The sequence below is a fragment of the Labrus mixtus genome, chromosome 3, assembly GCF_963584025.1.
Source record: "Labrus mixtus chromosome 3, fLabMix1.1, whole genome shotgun sequence".
In the NCBI taxonomy this organism is placed as follows: Eukaryota; Metazoa; Chordata; class Actinopteri; order Labriformes; family Labridae; genus Labrus; species Labrus mixtus.
This window is the reverse complement of record NC_083614.1, coordinates 8,356,343-8,366,488: the sequence shown is the minus strand read 5'-3', so window position 1 is coordinate 8,366,488 and position 10,146 is coordinate 8,356,343. Positions and strand designations below refer to the sequence as shown.

Genomic DNA, 10,146 nt, shown 5'->3' with positions numbered 1-10,146 from the left:
AGTCCGGTTACAAATAACTTCTTTGCATTTCCAACAGTGACACACTCTCATTTAACTTGTAAAACATTGTGTATGCAAACCATGTGTAAAACCGGATTCCTGTTTTATTCTCCAGACTAAATGAGGATTTTTTTTTTTTCAAATCACCTGTAGAGACACTTTTGTCATGGTTTATTTATTATATTTAACTTTAACTCTTTACACAAACAAAACACAATACAACTAAAAACCAACAGACACAGATACCCCACACTTTAAAAAAACAGGACACAAAGCCGGATATGGCTGTGATAAATAGCCTACAGCAAAGCTTCAGCCTCAACATAGCATAAAGCAAAGAGTGTATATTTTGCACTATCTGCTTTTTAAACATTGCTGTACATATATAAACAACATAACTTCAGAAGGTCAACACTTTTTTATTTTTTATTTTTTATATTCAGGTCTAATTACAGATTTTTTCCTCAATTGTTTATAGGTTCTTGTTTAAATCTCACATATATTTTTATCCCTGCACGGGTTATGTACATTTCTTGTATAAATCTATTTTTTAATTGCACAGTTTAAGTTTGATTCATCTAGGGGGATTCTTTAATCTTTTTTAATATATATGTATGGGAGGGGGGGCGTCGGTTTTGTGGTTTAATTTGTAACAAATGTTTCATGTCATGTACGTCTTTGTAACCTGCTACTGGATGCTTTGAATTTCCCTCAGGATCAATAAAGTATCTATCTATCTATTTATCTATCTATCTATTTACTTGTATTTATTGTTTTAAGAACAAACTAAAACTACACGTTTTGTACAACACTGTATTTATTTAGATATAACATGGCACATGTGAGATTACCTTTATGATTTACAAAGTTCATCTTGGTCTTCTTCGTTTGTACTTTGCCTGTCATTGTGTTATTATTATTTACTTTTAATAACGTAATTTGTGTGGATTTTAATTTCTTGTCTGTATGAGAGGACCCCATGAAGAGTAGTTGCTATGGTTGTGGGTTATGGAGATCCAAGTATATAAATGTCACACCTGAATATCACCCAGCAGAGACTACAATTAAGAAGTGGAAGAATTAAGATGTCTAACGACTGGGCCCCAGAAACCGTGTGTAGCAAGATGTATTGCTGACACTAGTTCCCTAACCAAGCTAGAAAAACAGGGAGCACTGGTAGCCTTCCATTCCTTTACAATTGTTTTCTAACCACTAACATACCAAACTTGAGAGTCTGCTGCACAGTATGTGGTAGTTTTGGAGCAACCAAACAAGGCAATCAGTGCTTCAGGTTCAATCTTTCAATTATACATTTAAGAGTACCAGCTAATGATATGCTAAAGGGACAATCTTTGCTGAATTGCATCTGTGACACATTTCAGAAACATAAGGAAACATTTTGTGTATATTTTCTTTAGATTAGTGTAATCTATGTGTGACTTTAAACTGAAATGAATAGCAACCTAGCATTATTTGAACCTTGTTGGATCCTTGCCACCCCCTCCTTTCACATCACCTCAGGCCGCTCCACACCACGATCAGCCTCCTATTCATTATTTATCACAATTTTCACATTTCATTTACTTTTCCAGTTTGAGATTTCAGTGGGATTAGATAAATGAGATGATCCCATGCAATATATTTTAATGTAAGACCCAGGCCCAGGGTTGTGAATGTGCATACCTATTGCACATTCACAACAATCCTGCATTTTTACAACAAGTTCAGTGAGGCAACCTTTTAAAGGTTTTGTCGTTGCTTGAAGTGAATGAACACACTGCAAAAGGTCAGGGATACCATAACACACAGCAAGTGGACTGCTAAAAACATGCATACAAATATTGTAAATAAGTACACCTTATCATTGACCTGTAGACATGCTAGTGGGGGGTTATGGGAGCCCCTTCTGATCAGAAATTTTCCAGGAAATCTCTCCAGCGCTAATGCCAAGAAAATATACTGCAGGCTTTCCCAACCTTGCTGTCCTGAATCATGTGGGGTCCCATGGAATTTGTATTTATTGATTAACCAAAAATATATTGTACATTAGAATATATTGAACATAGGCTACTGTAGCCAATGCCAAAAGAAGAAACTTGTATAGTTTATGGCTGTCTGTCTACATCTGGCAGAAATGTCATCCAGCCTTTCTTCCTCTGTCCACAATAATATCCATGAAAAAGCCTAAATGTGGTCTAAGATGAATGTTTACTAGCAACTCAATCGAAAAACTACTGCATGATTGAAAAAAATATATATTTTACCAAAAAGCTGTATGTGTTTTGGATTTAAGGGATCAGCAGGGTTTTGTTCGGTCAAAGTGGGTTCCTTCCTGAGCCCAAAAAGGTTAAGAACCACTGTGCTATGGTGTTGCCTTTAAACAGTGTTACATTTGAACTCCAAACACACACAGTGAGAATTGATAAGATGAAGGTAACATCAACATCTCAAGATAGTTTGTAAAGGCATAGTTGAGTAATCTTTGACTGAAATCTGTCAGTCCACATATAAAAGCCAGTTCACTGAGTTTGGATAAAGCACTGATACCTTTTTCTCTTTTTTAATTATTTCATGGCTTAGTCTCACTTGCACTACACACATGTAATGAACCAGTCCAATCAGAAAATTAATTTTTTTTTGTCCTTGGGTGGATATAAATCCTGAGATCATTGTCTAACAAATTGTAAATTGACCTGCATGGAGTGAAACAGTGGCTACACGTCATAGGTATTGAGACATTCATAAACCAACATTACTCAGGCTTGTGTAAATCTTCATAGTTCAGGTCAATATCATTGTCACAAAAGAAATTTCATGATAATTATTTAACCCACTTTTCTTCAAGAACTAGATGCATCTTATTCCCTGTTGAAAGATACTCAGTGAAACATCTTAAGTGGTTAAAGGCTAAAATATAAGTCTATAAAGAAATCTCAAGACCCTGAGAAATAAGAACAAGTTGAGACACATCATTCAATATGATTCAATCTCATTTTGTCAATATCTTCATTGGTTAAGTGAACTAGCTGAGCCAGGACAGACTGCTTCATTGCAGCATTCTGAGACTATTTTGTCTTGAATAACGATCGACTTACTGTCACTGATGGTTGTCATAGATAATGTCAGAGAAGGATGTGAATGAAGCAAGGCATTGCCATTCATTGTATTAAAACCTAAACTGTGTGCCTGCTATAACTGCTGGACATGTTCATCTTGTATATACAGCAATTATACCTCATTCATATCTAAACACATATTTACACAATTTCTTAGAGTTTACATATATGTCCATTACAGTTAATTCTATAAACGGCGTACATTTTAAACACTACTCTGCACATAATTGCATTTTGCACCACTAGGTGGATGATAAACAAGTATTTGTCACATCTGTGCTCTGTTGAATAACAATCAAACTTTATTTATTTCAAATAAATTAATAACTATCTTGTGTAGATCAGAGACATTTCAAATAACAAAGGGTAATCTTTCAATGATATAGCCTAATGATTAAGATGAGCAGAAAAGCCCTGAGTTTTACATACTTCTACTCAACCATGATGTTCTCAGTTCTTCCCATTTATGGAAATTTGCCTGCTATACTGGAAAGCACCTCTGTTTTTTTTTTTAAGCTGCTTCTTTTGTATTCCTGACAGCAGAGAAAGCAGGAGGTCGCCTAAAAAAGGCCTGGTTTTTAAAAACATTTTTTTCTGTGACAGCCAAAGGTTAAAGGGGGTACTCTTAGGTAGAATTGATGTCAAGAGGCAAACAACTATTGTGAAGTGTTCATAATAATTTAGTGCATATAGTCGCACAACATTGTACAGCCTCAAAACAAAACATACTGATCCCTCATTTATTTAATTTGTATAAAAGTTACAACACAAGAAAATTAAACTCTCCAAAGCAGGGGTTCATTCAAAGACTATTGAATGCAACACTGTGAGTTATATTTGTGATATAATGATGTCCACTCTTAAAATAATGACTGAAACAGCAGAGTAAACCAGAGTGGTTTAATTACATGTGAGCCCTGTGAAGAGGTCCAGACTTCTTTGAAGATAATGTGCACAGATCTAAACACAGAGCAGTCTATCAGTTCAGACTCCTGGCATCATTTCTCTGTTTGGGGACCATTATTATCTTTCTATGATTAAAGAATGAAAAATAATGAGAAAAATATTAAAAGAGCACTGCTTTCATGCTGATTTAATTACATTTCGCAGTGCATTATTTTGACATTTCGTCCCATTATTAAAGAATTTCAGCAGTAATCCAATCATTTATACTTTTAATATTAGCCTATATAATACAGACAAGTCCAACACCACTCTGTATACTCAGATACTCTACCCTGCTATACTCTATACTCTATGAATTGATTTGATATTAAAAGCTTATTCCAAAAAACAAATTCAATGTATATACATGTTTTTCTCATTGAATATCATGTATTTCATGTACAGTATTTGGGCCACCTGAAACTTGGACAGGGCTGGCAACATGCTAATCACCAGGAAATGGTGCAGAGAAGATCCTACCATTCATGAAAAATGGCTTGGTAGTGTTGTTGATATATTTGGTATGTAAAAACAAACTATCTGAATTGGTTGAGAAATGGGACAAACTAGACTGTTATAGACCCACTGTCTTAACTACTGACATTATCCCTTTAGTTCAATGTTTTATATCAGTATCATTTTGACTTCTTCATCATTGTTATCTCTATAAAATTTTAAATGAGGTCACTCATTGCCGTCACTGGTTCAAGTCCCGTAGCGGATTAAAATATGGAAATTGGTCTGGTAGCTGGAGAGGTGCCAGGTCTCTTCCAAAACACTGCTGAGCAAAGCACCGAACCACCACCAGCTCTGGTGCACTCCCTGTGTAGCAGTGTGTAGCAGCCCCACTCTGACATTTCTCCACTAATGCAGGTCCATATAGGTTTTATATGTGTGTATTTCGGGCCTATTTGTGTGAGAAGCATTTCTATCAATAACAATAAAAGAGTGTAAACCTGAAATTCTCCTCAGGGATTAATCAAGTATGTAAAAAAAAAAGTAAAATGGCAGACATGGTTTACATTAAATATTAGATTTTGTTCTCAATATGTTATTTTGAACTTACGATATTGGAAATAATATAACAAATAACATTTTTTAGAAGTATTTATCAGACATCTTCATAGGATCTAACATCTTGTGACTATAATGGAAGGCTTTCAAAAAATAAACCAGTAGGGGGCGCTGCATTACAATGGCAGAAGTGACCTCCACTTGATCGTAGTTCAATCCTCATATTTATGAACTATGGTTCAATCTAACTCTTAACATTTACGTGCTGCAAAACAATGGATCAATGTGCAACATATGGCATTATAACCATGATCTGAGGCGTGAGAAAAGACGTACCGGGTTTGGTTTCATGGCACACTTATTCACTTCTATCCACAGTGTTTATAGAAATTTGTTAGTAAAAGTAGTCTGCTTTAAAGGCTTACGGTGACAACCCGCACCGCTTTCCTTTGCCTACATTTACGGGTCAAACTTGAGTCCACACTTAAATGGAGGCTGTCTTTCTTTGTTATTAAAATCAAATTTAACAAATCAGACCTAACAATCATTTCCCCCCTAGTCTTGGCATCCATCCGTAGGCCTACGTACGTAAAACACACGTATCTTCTCCTCAACACCGTATGGGTTTTTTTCTTTCCACTAGGCCTCCTCGTTAAACGTCCACAACGTGTAATTTTTCAGGCGGACAAGTTTACTCTCCATCCATCCTTCAGGTCTATTTAAAGTGAAGGAAGGTAAATCTTCACTTCTCAGCCTACAGAACTCATCGAGCACATTTGGACCAATAGCAGCGCGCTGTGAACTGTTTTAGCCAATCACAAGCCGGTGTGAGTGCGCACTCCGTTGGACGACGACGACCATGGCACGGAGTAGAGTCCTCTTCGGTGTAACAAACTTTTAACGTGTCGTTACGGGCAAAAAGGTAAGTTTGAAGCTACTTCATGTGCAGGTTTTTAATTCTCTTTGAAGGCGTCTTTGTCGAAGAAATAACTCGCGTTGAAAGTTTTGCTGTATCGCTTCTCTTCACGTCGGTAAATAGTGTTCCTGTCCTGTCTAAAAATGAAAATAAACCTTCATATGCGCAGTTAAATGAGTCTTTGAAGTTGCTCAAAGTTGTTCCGGTGTGTTTTCTCTAGTTTTGAAACGTCGTTAACGCAGACATTTATCTCCTCCTGACCCAGTTAGGCCAACACGCAACGTGACGTTAAGCTATTAAACGCAAACTCCACAAGCCGTCGTTTCTTTTTCTACTTTCGGTAGTTTTTTTTTTGTGAACTTCAGTCTACGCTCTTATTGAATGCTACACAAATAGTCCAGGTGAATATTGTACAAATTGAAGGTGTTACACTATTGTGAATGAGACTCACATGTCCTAATACTGTTTGAGAAAACAGACTTGTAATAAAAAAAATGCAAAAACTAGGTTAAACCATGCACCACATGGACTACTAACCAAGTGTCTTGACAGATTTAGTCACCCCAAACACTTTACGACTTTATCCAAAACTCTATTTTCTTAATGTTTTGCATTTTCCCCAACATTATTAATGATTTCCTGTGCCCTCTCTGTCTTTGCAGGAGTGAGCTGGGGACGCTGCTGCCCTGAGCAGGAATGGGGGAGATTGAGGGTTCATACCGGGTTGTGCAGACCCCTGGCACAAGGCTTGGAGCCCAGTTCAACGCTGGTATCAGCACTTTGGAGCCGGGCCAGAGCCTCAGTGGCAATATGGTCAGAAGCCATGGGCGAGGACTCCAAATCCGTGTACAGGGGCTGGACGACTCCCAGGAGTTCTTTGATGTAGACGTAAGTTTCTCCTCCTGCACAATCTCTTGGAGCCTCTTTTATTTACACGGTGATATGTCTGCAGTTTGTTACACAGCACGCTACATCTTTCTTCATAATAGTCTGGGCTATCCTGTTTGCGTGTGGCCTGGGTTTGTGACATCTGCCACATGGCTTTGGTGCTGAAATCCCTTCCTTGTTAATGCTAATCATTTGGGCATCTTAGTCTAACACACCAGGACACTTTATAGCGTCTCGGCTGGGATTTCTGCTTTCTGTCTAAATGGTTCTAAAGGAAGCAGTAGTTTTATTTACTATCCTAAGCATTGAGCAACAAGTTGGTAGATTTTATGGCCTTGCAATACTCAACTTTGAACATAAATTGAGTTATTTTCAAGTCTGTGTGTACATTTGAAACAGAAATAGTTTTTTTTTTAATTATCTGTTTTTTTGTCAGTGTTCATGATGGAAGGAAATGCAAATGACCATTTGCATTGACTTGATTTTATGAGTTGGCTAAATGTAAGATGTTTTCAATGACCCCTCTGTGAAATTCATTTGACCTGGATGAGCTTGAGCTACAGTTTGACTTGAGTTAAATATCCAAGAATGATTGATAGAGAGAGAGAGCTGCTGTTTGTTGATTTAATTGTAATTACTTTACTGGGATGTTAATCCCGTTCGCAAACCGGCAGCTGGTTTGCACAAACTTTAGATCCATGCTGTTACAGTGCTTCCTGGTGTTTACTTGCCAAGTTGTGACTGTGGGAGTCACTGAGACTGCAAATAGGAAGCAATAAGGAAGTCTCCCGATCAGAGCAAGTTTCCTGTATTTTCTCTTTGAAGAGACGTATCACAGTGTTCAGAGGGGGGCTTCTGACTGATAATGAGTGATCGAAGAAGAGGTATTATTTGTAAAATAATGCGTCTGTTCGAATAGGATTTAATTGGATGCAGCTATTGTGTCCTAAATCCTCGTGTAGCCACAACAATAACGATTCTGGCAGATGTAGTGTAGGGCCACTGCTGAGGCAGACATTTCATAATCTTATGCACCATATGTTGTCTCAAAGTCTTAACCTAATACAATGTGACATACTCAATTTTAATTTGTACAGAAGTTGGTCCATGTGCTGCTCAGAGGCATTGGCTTTTTTGGCGGTTTAAGGAGGATATAGAGACCTTCATTTTGAGAGTCACTGAACTTGGCATGTAGGATTCAAAGTAAGCCCTTAGATGTGGTGTTGATAGGAGGTGGCAGACAGAAATACATGGCTGCTGCAAAAGGGGAATGACGGCAATCCTGTTGTCAAGCAGACTGAAGTTTGACAGGAACAAGATGGCCTCTGAGAGTCTCTGTTGTTCCCCGCTGCCCAACATGACTTAATATTGCTGTTCATTCATTCTTTCTGAGGAGTTGTGGGCTGTGGGGGAGAATAGTACTTATGTGTCTTGAGCCGCTGCAGAGCTACACATCTGTTACATGACCTATGTTAAATGTTTCACTTAAGGAGGAGCCAGTGTAAATTATCACTGTAAATATTGTGGCTATGTGACAATAAAAACGTAATTTATTGTTTGGTGTTACTGTGAGTATATTCACGTAGTGTTTTGCAAATTCAAAACTTTATAGACTGTTTAAAAACCATTTCACAGCTTCTTTGGGAGGCGTTCTCTTTTGTCTTCAGTTTAAATTATTTACAGTTGAACTCACGAAGCCCATGATTATTTTCAAGATAAATGAACGGAGCGGCATTACTTTTCCAACTTTATTTCATTTTTTCTCATGCTTGCTGTATGCTAAAATAGATACAAAATTGCAGCGTTGAGTGTTTTATATAGTTGCGGTATTCAAGCAAACCGCCTCCTCTCATTGTGGCATTTTGGTTGCTCAGCTGCTCAAATACCTTTTTGTATACAGACTGCAACATCTGCTGCCACTGCCATGAACTTTGAATTTTGATCATTGAAATCAAAGTCATGATCAATGCTTCTTTCTTTTTGTTGTTGCATTTGTCACAAGAGAAAGAGAACGGTTCAAAAACAACAGATTGAAGCTTACTGGTATATCCTGCAGCAGAACTTTTAGGGACCCTTCGACACTTGCTTCCTTGACTTCACTGTGAGACTCGATGGTCTTACAGTTACATCATTAAAAACGAAATGTACATGCACAAAATACTCCCGTTTAAGTCCCAAAAAGGCTATATTCCTGTCAGGCCGTTTTACATGACAAATTAAACTAATACTCAAGTTTACGTGAAACCTACACACTGTAATTAACCCAGTTTAGCCGACTGTTTGTAGTTGGGTTTGTTTGCCACATAGAGCTTAAGTAGACAGCAAAGAGGCAGAAGTTGGCCACCTTTCTAAATTTGTGCAAACTGAGCAATGAAATAGCATAAATACACTCCTGTTGAAATCACAAGATATACAGTTGGACCTGTCTGCGTCATGCTTTATGCTTTTGCAGCAGATAACGCCTTACGGAGTTCATCTCATGATAATGGAGTAGATTATGCACGTATGGTGTGATTGAATACATGTATTTATAGTCATATAATTTTGTTAGCCTGGAACTTAAGCAGAAAATCAGATCAGAGTGTGTCTGTGCTTTGATCTGTGGCCTTCATCTGCTGCAGGTACTCAGCATGGTCATCATCCGCAGACATTTGCTTGCATGGCTCTCGTCCACAGGCCCCTCCCACAGCCAGCAAGGAGAAAGCTCAGCCTTGTGGTTTCTGGACAGGGAGGCAGGGCTGCCAGGGCAGGGGAAACACAGGCTCCTTTTATCCTGAACAGCCAGCCAGGCCCCTGCGCTGGCCTTAACTTCCAGTCTCTGAAAGTTGCACACACAAAAAAAAGTCTGAGGGTGGGATGTGGAACTTAGCAGTGTGAAAATGCATTACAGTCAGGGGCATTGGTGGGAGGGGAATCAGAGCAGGCTTTAGCCTTAGTGTTAGCAAACAAGCACATAAATAGCAAGGTTGACAACCAAGTGGGTTGGGGGGGACGGAGGGGCAGCCTCTGGTGTTAAAAGAGCAGTTCAGAGGGAGCATACATGGCCAGTACAAAGTTTGAGCCAGGGAGGTGGGGGAGGGGACACACTCAGGAATGTCAACCACTGGCCCTTAGCAGAGAACACTTCTTGATTAGTGTCAGTTGTGAATGATGAAACTTGTAAAACTCACAAATGTTTTGAGATGAAGTTAAGGTACACCAGTATGGTTTTGAATAATACAAAATCTTTGTAAAGTAGTAAAGTTTGCACATTTGTTTTCTATGCAT

The 10,146-nt window shown here is 38.3% G+C and overlaps 1 protein-coding gene across 1 annotated transcript in view; it reads left to right on the top strand.

Moving 5' to 3' along the window:
• Positions 1–5,841: 5,841 nt before the first annotated feature.
• The window catches only part of farp2 (FERM, RhoGEF and pleckstrin domain protein 2), a 31,322-nt gene continuing 27,017 nt past the window's right edge, over positions 5,842–10,146 (top strand). The window contains exons 1-2 of the mRNA XM_061030587.1: positions 5,842–5,997; positions 6,654–6,879. Coding sequence (XP_060886570.1) covers positions 6,688–6,879 — 192 coding nt within the window. The 5' untranslated portion in view covers positions 5,842–5,997; positions 6,654–6,687. The remainder of the gene's footprint in view (positions 5,998–6,653; positions 6,880–10,146) is intronic.